The following is a 23,935-nucleotide window of genomic DNA, read 5'->3' as shown; positions in this document are numbered from 1 at the left end:
TCTGTGGCTAAATTACCTGTGTGCTGGGTGTGCCACTTGGATCTGTTACAGTTATTTTGTTTTGCAAGGTAAGCAGGAAACAAAATTTCTCTAGGCATGTTTAACTGGTTAAAGACTTTCTAACGTTAAACAGATTCCAAGAATAAACATTGGGCATGTTCATGTTAGCATTTTTAAATTGAATTCTTTAAGTTGACATGTATTAACTTTTAACTTTTTAAAATTTATTCACATGCTCAATATAGACTCCCATCAAAAATGAATTATTCTTATTTGGGGTTTATTTCGTGAGCATGTTATGAGATATATGGGTCATTAGACACAATTAAACACATTTAAAGGACCGCTAGGAAAACTTGAATAAATCAGCTACATTGTAATTTGACTTTTGTCCTTTGTACCATATTGTGGTGTAATTTTCATTATTTATTTACTAATGCTATTGATTTCAGGTAAATGCTCTTGAACTTGATATTATGACCAAAGTATTAATAAAGAAACTCCAGTTTTTGGGTGATATCTGAGCTGATTTTTTAAATAAAAAGGATCTATTGTTGTGCTATATTTTCAGTTTAGATGAATTTTGTAGTAAACATGTTCTGCAAATGTTCATAAATTTAAAGGCAAAGTTAGATGTTTTTGAAATTCTTAAGAGTAAGTTAGAAAATATTTAATTCATAATCAGCACTATAAATACCAACAGTGGGTTGGGATTGGTTTATTAAGAGGACAGAAATGAGAAGAACTAATTTTAACGGCTGGTCGAAATGCAAAATTGGTTGTAATGTGAGGCAGGTGTAACCTATATATTGTAAGAGGAAAAAGTTGAATAAACGTATAGATATATTGAAAAATCTTTCCCCATTCATAATTTTTTCAGGACATTTTCATACTTCCGATTTGGCCAGAAAGGTCTCTTCTTATGGCATGTCAGGTACGAAAAAAAAGAATATGAATTTTAATAATTATTGAAGACCATAAAATACTTAATATAATGCTTAATATTGGAGAAGATACAAAAAATATGTACTTTCTATGGGGAGCTTTGAAAGATGTGACTTCCTGTCAGACTGAATTCAGGCTCTCAGTGCTTCAAAGCAATGATTTTATTTCTCATAAAACACTATTATGAGGATTTTGTCCAGTCTATAAAAATAAGGAAGTTACCCACAAGTCCTGGTATGTGGACTAAAGTTTATTTACATTGTTTCTAAAAGGGTCAGTTCTGTTCATTTGTCTTGAGTGTTCTCTTTACTTTCTTTGTGTTTCACATTTTTTTTCTTTTGCTTGATGTAACTTGATTTCCCTAGTGTTGTCAGAATTAATCTCTTTGTCAAGGGATTTTCCCTCATTAACACCTTTGGTGTTATGTGTACTACTTCTATGTCCAAAATAGTCATCAGAGACACAGTACTTGTCTCAGCTGCTGTTTGTTTAATGCCTCCCTCTGCTAACTCCATAAATTGTCTTTTTACTTCTACAGTCAAACTTGTCTTAAACAAACCTCCAAAACCATAGTCAAATAAGACAGGTGGTTCTTATATACAGGTTAATTTGACAAAGAATGATCTACATAAGGATGATATAATCATGTTGTTTTTAGACAGGTTATTGCAGGTGGTACCTAAGACAAGACTGTGTATACATTGATAAGATTTTCTTCTGATTGATTGTTGGGTCTTTGACTTTCTTTTATATAAAGAAAGAAATAGTTACTGTACAATTAATATAATAATTACCTTTATTTAATCTCAGATTTCCTAAGCTTGTTTTTCAAGTAATGCTTAGCATGCTGAAATGCAGGCTTTGCATGATTGTTCAGCTTAGTCATAAATTTTTCATTCATTGACATTTACATGTATGGTTAATTCAAAGACCAACAGAAACACTTTGGAAATATCAGTGTGGATGGAAAGCATTTGAAACATCTTAGTATTTATAAGCATACTTATCATAATATTGAATTACTTTGAATATAGGATACATATGGAAAATGTTCGTATTAAGCATACACGTGTGAGAGCCACTGAGGATGCATGTTATGATACAGAAAACATCTTTATAGTATATAGAGTATACATATTATAATATGGAGACCCAGAATTGTCACATTTGATAAATTTGAATAAGTAGATGCTGATTCAGTGAAAAATTTACAAATCATCTTTACTAATTTGGACCAACGGAGCCTTCTTTTCTCCATTATCTGACAAGACCTATAATTTACTACCTATACCATGGGTTATACCTTTTAACAAGATACAAAAGGATGGAAATTTTCTTGTATTATATCAATAATTAATGTTGAGACATGTGTCTACAGCCTTTTAAATTCTAAGGGGGTTTTATCATTTATTTGATGTCATTTCTTTTAAGAAGAACTGATGGTGGTTACAACTCCTGTCTGTTCAAGGGTAGCAACTTAGGAGAATGACAATGTTTTTATTGCTCTGAAGGAACTAATTACAAGAAGTTTATTCTTGCAGGTCCCTCTCAGTCAAAGTCATACATCTTTCTTGTTGAAAATATGTTTTGCAACAAATTTGATCTTTTCCAATTAAAAATCCCTAATTTTCTTGCCCCTAAAACTCTGCAGCTATTCCAAGAAGCCTGTCAGTCTGTGCAATGGTCATACATACTAGTATAGATTGAAATTACTGCATTTGTTTTACTTTAGGTTCTAAGAAATGTTTTAAACATATTCAATGAAGCCTGGAGAATGCCTTTGACAGTATATTTATGCACTTTACTAAATAAATTTGTCTGTCCGAAAGATAGTGTTTATATCAAGCATAAGTCAATGCTCACTGTTGAGTCTATCCATAGTACCAGCATATACATCATACCTATATTTGGGAGTTACATTTGGCATTTTGACACAATTATGTACAGTATATAGAATTTATTTTTTTTTATGCCAGAGGATTTATAGTTACTTTAGTTTTACCCTAGTTTCAGTCTTTAACAAATCTGTTTTGATGTTCTCTTTACCTTAAGTTAATGTTATTGATTTGGGAAAGCAATCAATTACCTGGCGTTACAGAATGAAAGTACAAATGTTCAGGTGTTCCTAAATATAGATATATATATATACAGCTTTTGTATAGGGGAAAACCAATAGAAAATCATATTGCAGCATCTGGTTTTATCAACCTGTGTTTTAGTCATTCATTGTATATATTGGGATTGCCTTTAGAGGATGCAGTAAATTTCGATGAAAAATAGAAATGAATGAAAATAGCTCGGATGGTAAAATAATTTGGGCTTCCTTATTATTTTTATGATGTGTTGATGTGTTATTTGGAGTACAAGTGTTAAAGATGAGGATGAGGAATACACAGGAGATATTCAAACATGGAAATATGTCAATTTTGCATCTACTGTATTTCAGGCATATATGAGTCAGGTTGATCTGTAACATATTGTGTGTCATTTATCTTAAAATGGAGTAGAGGTTCCAAATTGTCTGATCAAAATCATCCTCCCCACAATCTAAATTTATTGTATTTGATCGGTGTAACAATGCTATAATCTGTTTATCTCTAGAGTAAAGTTTATTTGAGAGTTCAACTCTTGCTCACATTTCCTTATTTGTTATTTCAGATTCACGATCTCTGTCTTTGGCTTCATCAGAGGAAGATGTTCTCAACCAATCCAGCACAACAGGTACCTCCTTTATGATTTTAACCAAAGTTGTACCATACATTTAACTTAAATTTATCGTAATTTGTAATTTAACCCAAGTTTTACAATACATTTAACCAAAGCTTTAGCATTCAAATTTTAACTCAAATTTTACCATACATTTAACCAAAGTTTTACCATACATTTAACCTAAGTTCTACCATACACTTAACCTCGGTTTTACCATTCATATTTAACCGAAGTTTTACCATACATTTAAAGTTTTGCTTTACTCAGAATTCAACATTTACCTTTTCCGTTCAAGCTTTTCTAAGAAATTTACCATATTTTCATATGTTTAATGCCATCTACCTTTCAGTAGTAGTTGATGTGAAAGGTCATGAGGTTACTGGCTGACCTACATGTACTGGTAAACAAAAACAAATATAATCATGACATGTGGACATGTATTTGATGTGATAGGATGTGACAATCTACTCCCCTTTTGTTGTTATATGAGTAATTATATTTTGAGATATGAGGGCCTCCACCTGTTAGATATCAAGGGGAGATAAAAGCTTTGTTGTAGATTGACCATGACTTGTGAACTCTGATGCCTACCTCTTGAATGAGATGATGTAAATGTCACTTTTATATTATGTTTACACAAAACTCCATGGCATTATTGCACTGGGAGATACTTGTCCTCTTGGTGAGAGGTCAAAATGGGTAGCTTTCTTCTGCCTCTGACTTAATGCAGCACTTCCTGTAGTGATAATGGCTAGAAGGTGACCTCTTGGTTCATATACATGTACTTGACACTGCTGATTGACTGTCTCAATGACATTCTACACATGCATGTACATGTATCATTGCTTTATTCTTGAAATAACAAAGTGACATCCTTAGTAGCAAAATACAGTGTATTATAGCTGATGAGCTGAATGAAAAGGTTCAGTTTACAAAGGTTCATATACAGTGAAACTGGCATGAAAGGACTTGTCTACAATAGACAGGTTTCTAGCTGGATTTTTCAGGGTTTTAATTAGACAGATTTCTGGTTTTTAAGACAGCTTTCTGAATTATTCAGGGTTTAGTTTAGACAGCATTCTGGATTATTCAGGGTTTGGTTAAGACAGATTTCTGGTTTATTCAGGATATGGTTTAGACAGATTTCTGGTTACTGTTTCTGGGTTACAGTTTACTTTAGTATCCCCTTATTTTGTAGCTCTGAGTCTTATTCATCTTCTTTTTTCTCAGTTGGTTTTGAGACATACCTGTTCAATTCATTCTGTCTGAAAAAGTGAACATTTTTTCCATACCATCTTACATTGTATACCAGTTCAGGGTCAGTCTCATAAAAAATGTGATGAATAGAATGTAATAGAATCAATTGTGATGTACTTTTTCATTGAGACTAATCTTAAAAATATGGCAATGCAACATCTTGAGTGAAATACACTTCTCATGTGTCTTTTGTGGGAGAAAAAATGTTGAACAAGTTTGCTGTAGTTTGTACTTATATTATACAAGTCCAGTTCAAGATTTCATTTGATTCTAACCATTGTCTTTATGTTTTGGATATTTTTTTTCTGCACCTTTAGTACTTTCGTTTGAAGTTTATTTTACTAAAGTAATCTAGTGACATGCTTTTCTTCAGTCATTTTTTTTCCAACGTGCTTCGGTCCCCTTTATTTTTGAAAAGTTGTGTCCCAATTTACATGTACATTTATATCTTGTAAAAATATAGAGGGCTTTAAATTGTGCATTTTACTATAATAGTTGCATATGTTCTAAAATTGATTATTGCTGGTATTGAGTAGTCAATTTTAATTCCTATAGATCAAGCTTAAAGTCAAATTTGATTGTACTTAAATGAATTCAAATCACGCTTGAATGAGAAAAATTAATTTAGCCTTAGTTTTCCAATTGAAAAGTCAATGATTTTGACAAGTTAAATTTGTTTTTTTTTATTTACTCCAATACACATTTCACCATTTTCTAATATAATTTGGACTATTAAATTTAAGTTATAAATCTGGTCTTTTCTTCTGTGTAATAAGGATTTGACATTGCATTGATGCATTTAATATTTCAGGTATTATTATCTATCTGTGTAAATCAGCTTCTATCTGGCATTGATTTGTCATCTTGTTTCAAAAGCCATATCTGAAAATTCTGTCATAGTTAAAGATGATTTAGATAGAAACTAGGTCATAAATTTCTCAGAGGTATCAGTTATAACTTGTGTTAGAGATGAGTTAGTGCTGTAACAAAACCCATTTCTATCAATTCTGTTATAGTCAATTTAGATGGAAAATTTTTCTTGGAGTGCTGGAGCACATTATTTTAAACTTGATTTCAAGATGAACTTGTGTAGTAAGAAGTTAAAAAGAAATGTCTGGAAATTATGTCTTAGTCAGGGTGTTATTGATAGAAAATTTGTCATTAAGTTCTGAACTGCATCAGTATAAACATGTTGAAAAGAGGAGCCAGTATTTTTAACTAATTGCATGTAAAACGCTCTGAGTCAGAAGATTCATTTGGCATGATAATATGATAAATTTGTCAGGACCTTTGATATTCTCGTTTTATAATGATTTGATGATACATGTTGGAGGTTTATTTGTCGCCAGTTTACAAGTAGGACACTACATGTACAAATTAGCTTAGTGACCTCTTATGGGACGTTGCTGATTGGATTTGTATGTATTTTTTTTATTGTGATAACAACAAAGTGCTTGAGGGTATTATTTGTTGATTGCGTGATAATGTACTTTTTCAATGAGTTTTTTTTTGTTATATGATTCTTGTAGAATTTTTTATTCTGTTGGAAGGGATTATTCTTTGCTTTACTCTGTGAGAATAGTCTCATATGGATGGAACTGATGCTGGAAGGATCTAATCAGGAAAGTTGATTTTCCGTTGTTCCTGCCGGGAAAATTTTTGCTGATTATTGTTGATTCTCTTTGAAACATGATGATTGGATTTCATTTTTCAATTTTTGAGTGCCATCACATAACTATATAAAGTTGCTTAGTGTAACAACTATCGTAAAATGAAAAAGGTGTTATGAGTAATTGGAAAAAGGACAAAACTGAAATATTCGAAGTGTTCCTGCATTAGAATGTCAATCTGGGATAAAACAAACAGTTGAAAAAGTGTATTAAACCATCAAGAAAAAAGTAAACTTTAAAACATTTATATTTCAAACTGTAAATAGATAGATTAATAACAATTTTAAACAGATTTTGAACAGATTTTAACGGCACATTTAGGTTGTTCTTGGAGGTAAACAAGGAAAAGTACTGTTTGCCAAACCACATTGGATTATATTGTTGTTATCAAGAGTCTGCCAGTGTGCATCAAAACTAGGTCAGGCAGATCTAAATATACGGCTAATCACTTGCACACCCTGGCAGATGTATGTATCAACAGAGCACCTGGTGTAGAACAGGAGGGGAAACATGGACTCTCAAAACACCAGGAATTATGGATTTATGGTAGGATATCATCGGGGTAAGTCTAGAGTTATCTCGGCTTGGGTTTGTTTGGTGCTTTTGTTACAAACTTTATTTGGTTTTTCAGTAGATTTTAATACAATTTGTACTTCTTTAAATGATGGATTCACACTTTGATTGAAGAAAATGATTTTATTTCATTTCTTTCTTGTTTATTTGCTTGGGGCATTGGTACTGTTTTCATGAAAGCTGATGAAGGAGGATTCCTTTACACTATTTTATTGCCCCATTAAATTGACCAGTGTGCTTTAGCTGGAAAGAAATGAGGGAGGTGTCCTTATGTTTTTATTTTAAAGATATGTGGTGATGAGTCATTGTCAAAGGGCATGTTGAAGAGCTTTAAGCCCAAACCTTTGGGGGACCTGGGATTTTATGTTGAGGTAAAGGGCAAAATTGATATTTCAGCAGCAGCCAGAGGTAAACAATTTCATTTGAAAAAAAACATTGTTAAGTAATGGGGGAAAAGGGAATCACAGTTTTTTTTCTGTCCATGGTTGAGTGAAAAATTTGGTTTGCTCAAATTTGAAATAATTTTATTTTTTTTTCAAAATAATCCCATCCCCCCAATATAAAAATGGTCAGTGCCTTAGAACCAATTAGCCTTACTGATGTGGCCATGCTTGCATATGCACTATCAGTCCTTAAATTAGGAATTCGGTGCTTTTGTACTGGAATTTCTTGTCTTAATTTAAACTTTTTTTTATCAAATGATGAATTGGAACATCTTCTCTGGTTGGACATTGTTCATTGCTTGTGTTAAAATATAATTTTGGGAAGCTTTGTAAAAAAAGGGGGTGGGGCATATTATTTGACTGTCTGTGCTAGAAATTGAATATCCTTTGGTAGATACTGTTGAGCTGTAAAGGAAATGCCTGGTTACTTTGCTCGAAGGATGAGATGCTATAATTGAATTGTAATGACCTTCCATTGCCAGATGTGCCTGTACCTGTATATAAACCAAAAATTATTCAATTTGAAAGTTTTCTGTTTTAAATGCATGTTATCATCTACTTTCAGTTGGTGTGTTTTAGTATTTAGTATTTGTTAGTTTTCTGCTATGAATCACCTTGGGTCATTAATTAGCTAGTTCATGTATTCAAAGCATACATTCATGGGCATTTGTGTGTTATGGACTTGCACACGACACATCTCTTTTTGTTTGTCAAGTTTCAAAAAGAATTCTGCCAGCTTAGATTAAAATCACAAATTCATAGCCAGATTTGACAAGGTAGGTTTGTTCCACATCAAGGAAATTTTGGCACTTTTCTGTATGCGTTTGACATGTTTAGCTTAAAACTTCTGAATAATCTACGTATAATTGGCAGGAATATTGGCAAGGTGAAAGGGAACAAATGCTGCACTCATCATCAAATTCACTCCTGGTTTGACTAAAATTGGTTAAGAATACAGTCAAATCTGTCTTAAGTAAGCTAATGTATTCCTCAATAACTTGTTTAAAAGATCATGATTGAAATATTTGTATATAGTGCATTTTGTGTTGAGTTAACCTGTTTATGACCCCAGTCTAATATGACCCCAAAATTGCAAGTTGACTTAGACAGGTTTGTCTTTTGTACATAATGTACAGTAGAACTTGGATTATCAGAGTATTCTAGTATTGTGTAATCTGAACCCTGTTTAAGTACTCCAGAGTACTGTTTAATAGGAAAACAGTTTTCTGGCTTATCATGAAAGAAAAAAAGTTTTTCTTAATTTTGTGCATTATTCAGGCAAAAAATGACCAATATTAGGCTGAAACCCCCTTCCCCGTTTTCTTGATTCTCTTTTGTTTTCAAAATCTCTTGATCTACATCTGAGTTCCCTGTACCATGTGTTCTTGTCATTTATTGAGGATATGGCTTCATATACAACCTAGTACAATGTTCACATATCTGGTGGAGATCATACAAGTAAACGGTTTTGACATAGATTGTCCCAAATCTGTCTCATTTAGGCTAATCTGTCTGGCTTGCTTTTTTTTGTCAGTGTGAAGGGTAGACCTGTTAATCAGTTCAGAATTTGGCAAAAAATGATTATTTGCTGTTTTGAAGTCATGGAGATTTGATTGAGTGGAAATGCAAGTTCACTATACATAATACTGGTAGACTTACATTTCTTTTTTTTGTTCTGCTTTGTAATAATAAGTACTTGTACCTTTGTTAGGTATGAGATTGCTTGATTGTCATTAGATATTTGGATACTATGCAATGGTCAGGAGGGAATTTTAAGAAGAGACAATTTTTAGGATTTTTTAAAAATTATCCCCAATCTGAAGGGCACATTTGTTAAGAAACCATATAAATTTCTTTATAATGAAGGTTCCATTTCTAGGCAGAAAGACAAACGGCCCATGGTCTCTTGCTCTCACAATACCTGGTCATGGATATGAAATTATTTTACTTGTGTCTGTCTGTCTGTACATCACTCTTTTGTAAAATTGCTCCTCAGAATACTTGGTATTTGACATTAGCCTTATATAGATGTGCAATTTAATTAGATTTGATTTTGGGCTTAGGCCAAAAAAAAAAAATAATATTGTTTCCTGTTACGAGCAAGAAAAAATAGGGTAGGTAGGTAGGGAAATTATTTTATTTTTCAAAAAAACATTCTACATTAAGTTAATGGGGAAATGATCTAGACTTTAACAGTGTTTAAGCCAAAATAGCCATTTAATGTTAAGGGTAGGTAAGGCAGTAGGAAACAGACATATTATTTGTTTTAGCCTTAGCTGACAATTTCCTGTATGATCACTGAGTTTTTTTTTTCAATTTAAAATTTGGGTACTATTGGGCATTTGCTCAGAGATTTCTTGTTTAACAAATCTCCAAACCTTGCTCTATACAGAGTCAATTTATTCTTTCTGAACTGATTGTAACATTGTTTCAATAAAGGGAACTGTATTTACACAAAACTACATGTAAGTATATGTAAGTACATGTAAATGTACTGTGTTATTTGATATTTAACATTTGAAATACTGAAAAAATAATTACTTTTCAAAGTTGTTACAGTAATGGAATTAAAATATTGACTTTGCCATATTTGTTATTGTAAATATAGCTAATTGAAAAAATGTTGACCTATTTAACATCATTGAGTAGAGGTAATTGAAGTCCTTAACATGCAAGAGTAAGATTTGATACAGTTATCAAATATGCAAATATTTTGAAGACACATGCACAATGTAGTTAAAATTTTAATTAGAACATTCAGGATCAAAGAGTTCTGTGTCCAAAAATAAGTTTTATTGAAGTTCTTCTCTCAAAGGTATTATCCTCTTAGGTATTAAGTGTACGTTTTTGAAAGAATCAGGCAAAATAAGAAAAATCAGAATCATGCATGTTGAAAACCGCTGATCTTACATTATGATTTCACCCAAGGATGCTTTCTCCATTTGAAAAGACCATTATTTGATATCTGCATCACAGGGGTTGCTCAGAATGTTTTCAATAGAATGTTAGAAAAATGAGATTTTTGACAGAATTATTTGTCCTTGAAATGTTCATTTTCAGTGCATTTTGATGAAATTATAACTCAATTTACTAAAGTGATAGGAAAAATCTTGTTCTTTGATTTTGATAGTACAAGTAGTCAAATTAAACTTTTATAAAGGTGGATATTTTCATGCCATGTTTCACCCACTGCCTTATTCTTACAGTGACTTACACTTAATAACGTACAACTTGTAAAACATCAAGCACCTCTAGTAATGTTATTTTGCTCTGGGGTAATGATGTCAGAAATTGTGAATCAAACAAAAAATAAAAGTGAGCCCTGAGGCTGTGTCACTTTTATCAGGATTAGTTGTAGAAATAAACAAATTTTGATTTATGTTTGTAAAGATTTATGATTTATTGAAACCTTCAGTTTTGACCTTTGACCTACATTTTGTGATTGTTGTTTCTTTGAACTATTTTGAACTAGAATTTATCATGTAATCTAGTTCTAAAACTTCCTTTGGCAATCACTGAGATTCATTCTTTGTTCCAAATATGTATATGCACATGCAGATGCAATTCTGAATAATGTAATATAGAGAACAGAAATAACTGGATATTTTGGAGATTTGGTTGTATGAATTCAATTGGATACACTCCTAACATTAATTTGGCTAGTAAATAAGTTCATATGCATTCTTAGTTGACCCAGTATCCCAATGCTTTGATTTATAATTTGTTTGCCATATTTTATTATTAATGAGTAACAGATCACTAGACTGTCATCAATAAAGTACACATTGACAATACTGCCAAGTTTTCAGGTAAATTTCTGCCAAATACAAAATACACTTCCTCTGGAAAATTATTATTTTACAATGTTTTAACACTCTTTCTTGCTATAGGATCTAACTGAAGGCCTGCATTATGAACCATTTCAAAGATTAATTCTTATGTTCTTCTAGGGATTTGTGCTTGTAACTTGTATTTATAGCAAATAATGTAATAGTCCTGTGTTTTGCAGTTTCTGTGGGTTAGCAGTGGACAAGTTATTTTTTTCATCAGGCTGCATCATGAGGTCTTCTTATTATGAAAAATATTTTGAAAAAACTTACAAATGTTGCATTGGTTAGATGAGAAAAGGTTTTAGGTCCCTCGATTTTATTCATTTGTACAGGAATTTTCTGAAGACCTTTGATATGGGGTATGTAGGTCTTGTCACATGACTGTGTGCTTTCACGAGAATGGGTCCTCATCTATCATTCAAATGTGTGGAGATGTGTCAATATCTAGTTCTGCAGGATAAGAATGTTAAATAAAGAATGAAATATAAGATCTTGCATTGTGATGCAGCATTTCAATTTTGCAGGAATAAACAATAAAATGCAGATCGGTCTTCATATTTCAATATGTTCTATATCAGGAATTCCTGAAGGGAAACTGAAACTAGAATGAGACTTACAAACTCTATTTCACTGGATGGCTTCAAATCTATTATTGTCCTGAACTTTTCATTCTTGGAATCTTATTTTGAACATTTTTTTAACCAGTATTTCCATTTGATTTTGTATGGCAGTAGATGAAATAATAGTTTTGCTATGTATATATAAACATCCTATCCCACCATGAACAAGTGAAAATTGCTATACTTTTTCAGGCTGTAGTGTATTCCGAAAATAATATGAGTCAAGTGTTGCAATAAGTTCACTCTGCTGATGTCAGCTAGATCTACAGTTCTACAGTATCTAAGGATTACACCTGATCTATAGATTTCAATTAAGATAGCTTTTGGTAAATAAGTTGTGTAATTATATGATTGATTTTTTGATGCGACAAGATAGTTGCTGATTCCTGATTCTGTAAAGCAATGAGTACAGAATAAAATGATGTATCTGCGAGTGCGAAACATTTTGTTTTCAGCTTCATATAATATACTAATGAAATATTTATTTTGGATATCTTAGGATCTAGTGATTTGTAAATATGGAGATTTCTGTGGGTTAATTTGTCAATGCACTTTGGGAATATAGAAATATCTGTGTTGAAAACTAAGTTCTTAGTCTTATTATAAATTTAGGGGAAATTTCTCTTTCAACTCAAGTTGAAGGTTACAGACCACCAATTCAACCAATGAGCATTTGGAACGTACGCAAAAATAGTCCTACGCAGAAATTACCCCTGTTCCTCATAGTGTTTTGAAAAAAGTTCTTATATTCTATTTCAAAAAATTAAAACTGTTTCTAAAAGGAAAAACATTTTTGTACATTTTATCAGTGCATTTTTCTTCTGGTGCTGTAAAGCTTAATCTCCATAATGATTTCTAAATATACCCCGTATGTTGTGAAAACACTGGAATTTCCCATGCTGTTTATAAACCCGTCACTTCCGGCAATCAGTGCTGCACTGTAAGTCTGCTAACCCCATATGCCATTCTGAGAATTGTAAGCTGACATATGTAGAATCATGCTGATATATAGAGTCTTCTGCAGGTTAAAGTTAGAGTAAAGTCCAGAGAAGTCATTGAGTATTGTGAAGTTAGCATTGAAACCTATAGGAAGTGGAATTAGTGGTTTTTAGCCTGAAAAAAAAATGCAAAAATCACTTTCATAATGCTTCCCTCAAGTTAACACAGTATTTCAGTCAATTGGCTAACTTTGCTGCTATTGTTTACCATTAAAATATTGATGTTTTGGTTTTCTTTGCAAAACAAATGTTATTTTAAAAAAAGTCACTGCTGTCATTTGAAAAGAGAATACATTAACTTAACTGCAAGCTCCTATTGTAAAACATACATAAAAGAAAACCCAGGTGGAGTATGAAATTCATATTGTTGATATTTTGTCTGAAATCTCTGATTTCTATGATGAATAACAATAGTATCATCTTAATATCAGATCCTGGGGAGTCTTATCTACAACAAACAATTATGTGGTCTGGTGATATGTGGAGATTATTTCTCCAGATGTAGTGATCAAGATTAAACCAGGAGACAGATGGTGGGTCTGATTAGGATAATACCTACAGGATGGAAAGTCTGGGACAAAACATTGGGTTGATGTACCTCTTCCAACTATTTTTTAAGGTGAAGGTCAGAGTGAAAAAGTCTGAAGGCTAATTTGTTTTGTAAGTGTACCTTATCCCACTCTTTCCTTTGAAAGTGTAGAACATAATGGATAGTGTATAGTTCATGGTTTTTTTGTAGAATAGTTCAGATCATGCTGAACTCTGATCTGACTGTGATATTCCATCATAACGACATGTATCACACTCATGATTTTTTTTTCATTTTCTTTTCGTGGATACTGTCATGGACATCTCTATATATTTCTCTAACTTTTGATTTAGAAACTATTTTATTGGAAAAATTACTAACAAAATTTTTTTATTATTTTTTTAACCCGAGCGTTTTGATAAAAAATTCTTTTTGAGGTAAAATTTTAGATGAGTAACTTACATTGAATTTTGTAATTTTTGGCATGATTAATTTGTAGAAAAAACATTTTACTTTTTAATTAAATTTTACCCCTCCACACCTGCCCTATCAAGGTGTAAAACACATGTCATAAAACACTATTAGTTTCATCATTTGGCATCAAACTTCGAGTGGTACAGCCAAAAACCTTCAATTACCTTGAAACAAGAGCAGGTACAAAGGTACATGTTCTTAACTGGAGGAAGTCAAGGCTGTTTCTAATGAGGAAAACAAATATATACCCTGCAAAGTAGTACAATATCTGCCAAAAATATTAATAAAAAAATCTGAAGGTGTAATTGAATCTTCTTGTTTGAAGTGAAATGAGTTTTTTAGAGGAAGTGCACTTGTAAATAATGGAACATATGATTGTCTTTTGTTTTCTTATGTATGAGAATTGAAGATTAGTTCTACAAATAACAGTTCTCTGTTGATATAAAAAAAACTTTTTAAGTACTTCTAAGTTAGTAAGAAGGAGGTCACAAAATGACCTTTTTGAACTTGTCTGACCTACTACATGTAGATTTGTTGATACCTCCCTTTATAGAAATCACCTTGTGTAAGTGATAAATTTTACACTCAGAGGCAACCAACATGTCCTGATATCATAGATGCAACAAGATTTAATTTGATGAAATCCTTGAACATCTGGCTGATGAGATTTTGAGGCTCCCAATGATGGGATTTTGCAATATTGTGCATAAGAGTATATATGCTATTTCTGAAACTTAAATTTAATAGTTGGTGCCATAGGCAGATCCAAGAGGGGTCCTGGGTGTCCCCCTATGAAGTTGATTTTTTCTTAATCTTTATATTTTTTTATGTAACATCATAGTAAAGTACTCACCCTAGGCAATGTAGTTGAAGAATAGTCAAGAGAATTTGTCACTTTCAAAGAATATTTTTCACATTTTTTTGTAGGAATGATATGTTATCCTGGGTTATATCCTTGGTAATCTTTTATTTCCCCTCCCCTGTAATCTTTTATTCATAGGATAGCAGAATTAATAATTAGCAAAGGGATATGTAGTATTTGTAGGTTTGAGTGCAGTGGTTATCAAGTTCATAGTGAAAATTAGGTTTTGAGGCTCTCATGATGTAAGATAAAAAGTAAAACATTTGCTGAAAACTGACTTAGATATTATGGAGCAAACCTGTGTATTCCAACAACTTGTGAAATTTTAGAGGAAGTGCACTTGTAAATAATGGAACATATAATTGTCTTTCGTTGTCTGTTGTACGAGATCTCCCCAAATTAAAATTTGATAACTTTCATTTTTTCATCATGTGAAATGGAATAGTCTGTTCTATTTATAGATTTAAAAATGTGTTGGAATAGACAGGTTTCTCTGTGTATACTGTCCTTACCAACAACAGGTTGTTGATAATGTGATGTTGTTTAGTGTTACTGTAGCAACAGGTGGTTGTGTGTCTTTGTAACTCTGTAAAATGATAACAACATAGGACTACTTTCTTTTGTGATGAGGGTAAGACATTTTTGCTCTGATACAATTTTTGAGAGTTTGCATTTAACAAATGAACTTTTGATTTAGAAATTATTCTTTTATTTTTGTGATTCTGTATTTTTTAACCAAAATGTAACTTAATTGAGAAAGTCTATATTAATTTATGTTTACAAAATTAAAAGTTTTAATGATGATAATAACAAACCTATCTAATTTACAATACAGTTGTTCCCAGTTTTTACTGGAGTCTGTACATACTTTTTTTGTTATTTTATGTTCTTTTTTGTGTGTGTCTATTTTTCCTGTCTTCTCTTCCTGTAACTTTGTATTTTTTGCAGTGGACAAATAAACACTAAAATTAAGAACTGCAAAATTTAAATTTAATTACTCATTTTCAAAATTATGAAAAAAAAATTCCTTTAATGTAGCTGAGGCTGCTGATTTGACAAAATTCAGGAAAATCAGCAACTACTACCAGTAAAATTAACAACAATTTCTGATAATAGCAGTATTTTATAGGTCTGTCTCCTATAGTTTCTGAAGTCTGGCTTTCTTGTTAGTAACAATGTTAATACTGTCTGCTTACATGTACATTTATAGCTTTCAGAGATGATTTAATAAAATTACGCCTTTGATTTAATTATTATTTACGCTGTTGATTACTATTGAAGTGCTCATTTCTACTTTTGCTTTGAACTCAGCATGATGCTCACCTACTTAGCAAGGTAGATATATGAACTCAGTGAAGGTCGATGACTCCCTGTAAAGTAAACTTGCTCTGTTGACCCATTGAAAACTCATTATTGATGTGAACTGTCAGTACAGTGAAATCTTTCTTAAACAAAACCATTTTGAGTGAACAATTTGTTAAATTTACCAGTTCATTCTGAGTAAAGGATTACATATATCTGTTTACAAACTCATTCTGAGTGAAGGTTTTCTTTGTTTTTACAAACTCATTATGAGTGAACAGTTTGCTTTTTTCCAATGCAGTGGGTAAAGTTTCGCTTTTTCCCTTCGACCTTAAGGATGCTCTTCTATGGAAACGCAAAGTCACCTGATAGCAATTCTGTTTCCTGATTCACCAAATACTGATAACTTAGTGGCTTTTAAAAAACGGCCAAAAAAGTAAAAAAGTAGAAAAGTTGAAATTGTGTTTGAAAAAACTTTATGGAAAATTTGAAATAGCGTGTCATGTGTTATTTTCTTGAAAGAAGTGGAAATTTGTAAGTAAAATTTTCTGCCTTGGCTATCTTTTTTTTAACAGATAGTACTTGTTTCACAACATTTTTGCTTGGTTCACAAACTCATTTTGAGTGAAGGCTTTGTTTTTAAGTTGAGTGAAATATGGTTTACAAACTCAATCTTAGTGGAGGATTTTTTGTATGCGATCTCGTTCTAAGTGAAATTCATTAATTTAGATACAAAATGGATAAAATTTGCTTCAGATTTCAAAAGGACCAAACTATATGTAACAGATGTCTATAGATTGGCTTCCAATTTATTCAAGATTCAGTTTAGGCTGATTTCAGTGTAAGTGTTTTTTCATCTGTTAAATCTCCCATCTCAAAGTCATAGATAATTTTGATACACTGTACCTGTTGATGAAGCTGTCTGGCTTGTAGCCAATGTTTAGTGTTTTTTTTCACAGTAACAGTCCATTTCTGTTTAGATTTTCAAAGGAAATAGGGTGATAGAGTGCATGTACATGCATTATTATATTGTCCAGTTGTTGAAAACCGTGTAGTTTCTCTGATAAATGAATCTCCCCACTTTTAAAATGTTTCAAATTAAATTTCGACTAAACTAAATATGAAGTTTTTTCATCAGTGTTAATGTTTCTTGTTTTGATGTGTTAGGATTTCTTGATTTTTGTTCTGAAGTCTTATTATAGTATAGTAAAATGCAATAATGTGGGTGAAAAAAAAATGCTAGGTTTTAATTTAGTTTTTTTTTTTTTGCAAGGTCCACAAAAATTTGCCTGAATTAGGGGATATTTTCTCTATATAATGCTTATGCTTGCAGATGCACTGGATACATGTACAATTATGGAAACTTTTCATGTGGTGAATTGTTACTTTTTTGTACTACAATTGTATGCATATAATTGCATATATGCATATACATGTTCATTTTTACAATGAAAATTGAGAACTTTTTTAAATCTGGAAACATCACATTGCTGTTTCAATTGCTAACACAAGGTTGCCTTCAATGTATACACAATCTTAATTGTGTTTGTTCTTCAAAGAAATCCACTATAATCCATAGCAAGGTTGATGTACGTGCATTTTGACAGCTCTGGTCTCAGTTCAGATGTACTGACTGACTGACTGACAGCATTTTTATGCCTTGTCAGCGGAACTTCTGATGTTGTAATAGTTGTATTGGAACAATTATAAATCATTCTTTTTGTCTTAGTTTTAAATGGATAAGATTAGACCTTTTAACTGATTTTTGCTAGTGTATAGTTGGTATATAATTATGTACATAGATGGGATATTTTCAGAGTTATTGTAAAAAAGCTCTTAGAAAAGGATGTATGTAATACTAGATCAAAATTTGATACTGTTTATATCATTTATCTGCCTTTGTAAAACGAAGTTTTGGGACGTACATGTATATGAATCCCATTGTGTACTGACACACCCTTCCTCCGTGTATCCTTTAGTATACACACACCTTCCTTGTCATTCAATTTAATGATAATATGAAGGTTGACCATCATATGATGATGTTTGATAAGGGAGATTATCAAATTGAAGGGTTTTACAAAAGGGGGCATAATTTAGTGAAGTCATTCTCAGAGCACCTACTGGGTATGAAGGAATTAGGTTAGTTGAACTAATATTAGGTTTCGACAGCTTGATGCCGGATTTTCTGGCCTAGGTTATCAGGCTTATTGCTATTTTATTAGTCTTCAGGCTCGTGACTCAAGCTTGATCTTCAGGCTTGTGGCTTGGGCTTGATTTTCAGGCTTTTGGTGTGGGCTTGATCTTCAGGCTCTTTACTTTGGCTTGGTCTCTAGCTTTGGTTGTGTCTAAAGCTTGTGGCTTTGGCTTGGTCATCATGGTCATGGCTGTTGGTTTGGTTTTCAAGTTTGTGCTTTAGTTTAGGTAGGCATGTGTCTGTTACTTGGTTTTCTTTCAGGCTCATTGCCAAAATTGAAGGCTTTGTGAAGTATGATGCCATGCTTTGTCACTCTAATACATGTGGCCTTTTTATGGTAATTTACAATAAAAGTTATACATATAGTCTCATTTATGGGTGTAAATTTGATATAAATAGGCTATAATGGTAATTGTATCCATAAAAATATTACTGTGCCCTTGAATGAGTCATTGGTGTTAAAATGAAGGGTACAGTGTCAGAGAATAACTTTCAAATGTTTAAATGAGGTTATACTGTATTATGTGTTAGCATTCCACAGTGGTTTTATATTTAAGATTGAAACCAGAGGTTCACTCTTTATTTACAAATCATGTATTCGTCTTAAGAACTTGTATTTTTGAGAGCTCATAAGTAATAATGGTAGGAAATTGTGTCAGTAGAACTGCCAAATGTTATGTTTGCCCTGAAGTTAGTTGTTGTAAAGTATTATTTTTAGAAGGAAATTTCTAAAAGATTAACTAGCATCCATATTGTCCTCGATTATGTTACATAATGTTAAAAATAGAGACAACTTAGGACATTCTGTGTAAATTTTGTGGTTCTCAGGCTATTTGTAATGAAAAAAAAAACGTATTTCTGTCTCTTAGAAGATTATTAAGATACTGTTTACATTTTTTTATAGAAAAAGGTGTGGTGCTTTTTATACTATTGAATTAATATCTTTGTCATCATCATGAACTCGTGAATTGTTATTGTGTTTCCATGAGAACCAATATGTTTATTGTGTCAGTTTTTCTTTCCGCTTTCATTTACCCTGGACATGACTTCTCATGAGCAACTAGGCTGTGTTTCTAGGAAAGTAGAAGATGCTTACCTTACCAGTGCACCTGGTCCATACTCCCAGATTTTTGTGGAGTCCACATTTGCTCATTTACTTTTGTTTTTATGTAGATGTAATTTTGGTTATTTCATGTTCTTTGTCGTGTATGTCTGTTTCCATGTCTGGTCTTTGTCCTTGGATTACAGTCTTTTGATTTCCGTTAGAATCTTGGTACCCTTGATTACTCTTTAATAAATAGGATTAATTTGGCACTTTAAAAAGAGGTGCATTGACTAAGAACCAAGAAATTATTTCCTGTTGCCTAAGATACCTGTAATTCGTAAATAAACCAAATTAAATTTATATTATTCTCTCATTTTACCTGTAAAGGGACAACAAGTGTCAGGTTTTATCAGCAGTCGAATCACGGTTTTATGACAAATCTTGAAATTTCAGATGATAAATTGGTATATAAGGGTAGAAGTAAATCCACCCATCATGTTGTTAGTGATTGAATTATCCAGTTCGTCATAAAACACTTGTTGCAGACAACAAAGGGAGATTATCATTATATGGTGTCAAAAAATTAAGTTTTCTGGATTGGGAAAGTTTTTTGTAGAGTGATGTTAATTTTGTATGTTGTGGATTTCTGACTTATGTTTGTTTTGGAAATTTATGCTTCTGACACTGTTATTAACTTTGCATTGTGGTGCAGATGTGATTAAAGGGTCTTTCAAGTAAAAGAAACAAGTCTTTTTTACTTGAATTCGCATTTCTATGACAGAGGATGTTAAGATAATTGAAATAATGGAATAAGATATAATCCATTACTTTAGTTTTCAAAATTGTTATGTCTTGCTTCTAGCAAAAGGATTATCTTTGAAGTACGTAAAATTGGTTGTAAGAGAATTACCTGTTATAATAATAATAATAATTATAATAATAATAATAATAATAATAATAAATCTTTATTTCAAGAGGGTTACACAGTTAGTTTACAAGCTAATCTTCCCTGAGGCCCTCACACACAAAAACTATACCTACTAGAAATTAAAAATAAACAACACAACACAAAAACAAAAGCTGATTTGACAGTACCAAATCACTTTAAGATAATACTATATAGAACATTAAAAAACATTACAAACAGTGCAAGCAGCAACAATTTTCTCTTTTAAGATACTAAATCTTATCATACTGTTATCATCCTAATTAGCTGTAAAATACATCATATACTGGCTGAAAGTAGGATATACATGCACATGTATGTATAATTGTGTTTATTCGACCTCTCACATATTCTGTTTGAAAGGTGTGAGCAGATATGTCTGTCTTATCATATTTTGTAAGCAGCTAGTTCTGATGACACACCTACTTATTGGCCATGCAACACAGGTGTGAAGCTTAAATCGTTTTGACATGTCTGCACGTTCATGAGACCTCTTTTTGTTATTGCAGCCCATTTCAAACTACTGAACAGGATTTCACAAATTTTGCTATGTAGGAAGGAAACAATATGTAGTTGTGAAATTGTTTTTTTACATTGATAAGTAACATATACATTGTATTTATATGTAGTTACACATTTAACTTCTAAACAATAAAATTTTGAAGTATCATGAAACTGATACCAAGGAGTATACAATGTAAACTTGTACCTTCACACCAGCTATGGTATTTCTTTTGCAGACAATGCAAATAAATTTGAAATTTAATGTGTGGTATAGCATAACATAGATCTGAATGTTTTATCATTTTTGGGTCAGTTGAGAGTATAGTTGACTATGTTCTTAGAGATAAAGAAAGTAGGAAATACCCCCAGCAATGCTGTGAACTTGAATTTGTAGAACTGGGTCATAATTTAAGATATTTTTTTTAACCAGATCTTTCCAGGATCAGAAAAGGTGACATGGCAATGAGATAAGAAATGCATTTAAGAACTTAACATTTCCTACCCCAACACAAGAGAGTACCTCCAACAAAGGAAAACTTTTTTACCTTGTCTCTATGACCCTTTTTACCTCATACCATGCTGCACTTTTGAATTCCACAAAATCTGGAGGAGCCCTTTACCTTGATCTGTCAGTCTGTTTAAGATGATTTCATGCTTTATCTTAGTGATTTAAGTAACTATATTTTGTGTGATATCTTGAATACTGGAGCATCTCTGTTGTCCTTCAGTGACACTGTATCTTTTCTGTTTACATTGTGAAGGGTTATCAAACAGCAAAAATGCTGGAATTGTTTTTGAAGAGCTGTTAAGGGGTGGTGAATTTTAAGAAATCTTTTCTTCTGATTTATTTTGTTGAAACATTTTTGATCTTTTTTAAGATGCTGAGTTTTTTTTCAGACTTATTGTGCAGAAAATCACCTGAGGTTTTTGCAGGTAAGGTTGTGTACAACTGAAAAATGCGAAGAAATTTTCACTTGTCATTTTTATATGCTTTCTTTTTCTTTCCAGATACACGATCTCTTGATGGTCCGAAGACATACACACGTATAATTCCGTCACATGAGTATGAGCTGCCTGATACATATCCATCCCTCTCGTCAAAGGAATCCAAAAATAAACACAAACTTAGAATGGAAATGAATGGAAGATCTAGTTTGAACCCTAGTGAAGATAGAAGCTCCCTTGATCGGCAGAGGGAGTTTGACCGATTGAAAAGTGAGTGTGAAAATGCTATGGCTGAAGTGCAATCTTTGAAAAGACAACAAGAAGAAACTGTGAAACGCTACAATCATTCTCTGAAAGAGACAGAAAGTTATCAACAGAAATACAAATCAGTGCTTTTACAATTACAACATGCTAGAGACGAAATTGATAATTGGAAATCCCAATGTGAAGAGTTACGGAACTTTCAAAATGATTCATCTGGAAGTAATATATACGAAAATCAGACAGAACGTTACGCAAATATTTTATCAAAGTACAAAGAATCGGAAAGTAAAGTTAGACTTTTAATAGAAGATAATATGAAATTACGGAAACAATTTGACTCTGTAGCTCTAGAAAAAGAATCGGCATTAGCGGAGAGAAATGGACTCAAACAACAGTGCACTGCTGCTATTCGTGATCTCGCCAAAGTTTCTCAGCAGCGTGATGAAATGATGAAGGAGGCTCATAAAGTAAATTCTGAGTATCTACAAAAAGTGTCAAAACTACATAAAGAGTGTGAAGAAGCTAAACAAGATCAGTATCTAGTTCTTTCTGAGCGGGACAATGTTCTGAAGGAAATTAACCAACTTCAGGACGAGTGCAATGAATCCCGACGAAAAATAGAAACTTTGGAGAAAGAGAAAAAAGCTGCCATAGAAGAAATCGATAAACTTAAAATGGAAATGTCACAAACTATAAAGGAAAGAGACCAATCATTCAAAGATCGTAATGATATTTATGATAAATATGGAGATTTGAAATCAAAGAAAGAACAACTAGAAAGTCAGAGGAATGAATACAAAAAAGATTTTCATTTAGTTGCTCAGGAAAGGGACATGGCTTTGAAAGAAAAGCAAGATGCATTGAAGGAGAAGGAAAGAATTCTAAGGGAAACATATGAGAGAGAAAGAACCAGGCAGGAACAAGCTGAGGATAGAGACTTGGATTCTAAAGAGACGGAGAGACTGAAGAAACACATTGAGAAATTACAGCAAGACTTGCATGGTAGGTTTAAGATCATCAAAAATGGCCTATTCTTTAAATTTTAATTCCAATCACTTCATTCCAATGATTTAATCATATCTATCTTGGAGAAGAAAACATTGTACTAGAGAATTTTATTTTATGGAAGAGTAATCAAGGGAACCAAGGTTATAGTGGTAATCAAAAGAATGTAATCCAGGGACAAAGACCAGACATAGAAAACAGACATACACAACAAAGAACATAAAGTAACTAAAATCATACATACAAAGTAACAAAAGTAAATGAGCAACTCGGACTCCACTAAAAACTGGGAGCATGGACCAGGTGCACCGGTAGGGTAAGCGTCCTCAGCTTTTCTAGAAACACCCGCCGAGTTGCTCATAAAAAGTCAAGTCCGGGGTAGACAAACGAGGAAAGGAAAACTATGACCCGTTGAATAAATCAGTTTTCATGGATTTATCACTAAGTTTTAGGAAATTAGATATTAACTTAATATTATTTACAATGTAGATCTAGTCAATAATTTCCATGAATAATTTAGTTTTCAAACCACAATCTTGACATATATTGGATTACATGTGCATGTATGATTTACATAACATATGAAGATACATGCATTCAAACTTCACACTTTTATGAGCAGATTTAAAAAAAAAAATTTAAGTGCAAAATGTTCATGGATTAAAAAAAACAAAAGCAGTGTAAATTTACATTAGGAGAAATAGAATGAATGGATTTGGGAATCAGTTTAGTATATATGTATCCTTGTAGAAACAGTCAGCTGATTCATTACACAATGTAATTTACGTCTTATCTCTTCCTGGCCATGTCGAAGAAC

General features: G+C 32.2%; 1 protein-coding gene across 6 annotated transcripts in view; it reads left to right on the top strand.

Moving 5' to 3' along the window:
- LOC148620415 (disks large homolog 5-like) overlaps nucleotides 1-23,935 on the top strand; it is a 62,248-nt gene that overhangs the window by 10,739 nt on the left and 27,574 nt on the right. For 3 of the 6 annotated variants that reach the window (XM_088581275.1, XM_088581276.1, XM_088581281.1), the window contains exons 2-3: nucleotides 3,604-3,666; nucleotides 21,913-23,115. In XM_088581275.1, the coding sequence (XP_088437401.1) occupies nucleotides 3,604-3,666; nucleotides 21,913-23,115 (1,266 nt within the window). Of the gene's footprint in view, nucleotides 1-3,120; nucleotides 3,250-3,603; nucleotides 3,667-6,222; nucleotides 7,144-21,767; nucleotides 21,838-21,912; nucleotides 23,116-23,935 lie in introns of those variants that run through there. The other 3 variants (XM_088581278.1, XM_088581280.1, XM_088581279.1) reach the window with 3 other exon arrangements.

The sequence above is a fragment of the Perna viridis genome, chromosome 4 (genome assembly GCF_037379345.1).
Source record: "Perna viridis isolate PV_CMFRI_1.1 ecotype Kerala chromosome 4, ASM3737934v1, whole genome shotgun sequence".
Lineage (NCBI taxonomy): Eukaryota > Metazoa > Mollusca > Bivalvia > Mytilida > Mytilidae > Perna > Perna viridis.
Note: the sequence above shows the minus strand (reverse complement) of the source record. Positions and strands in the feature narration are given on the sequence as shown.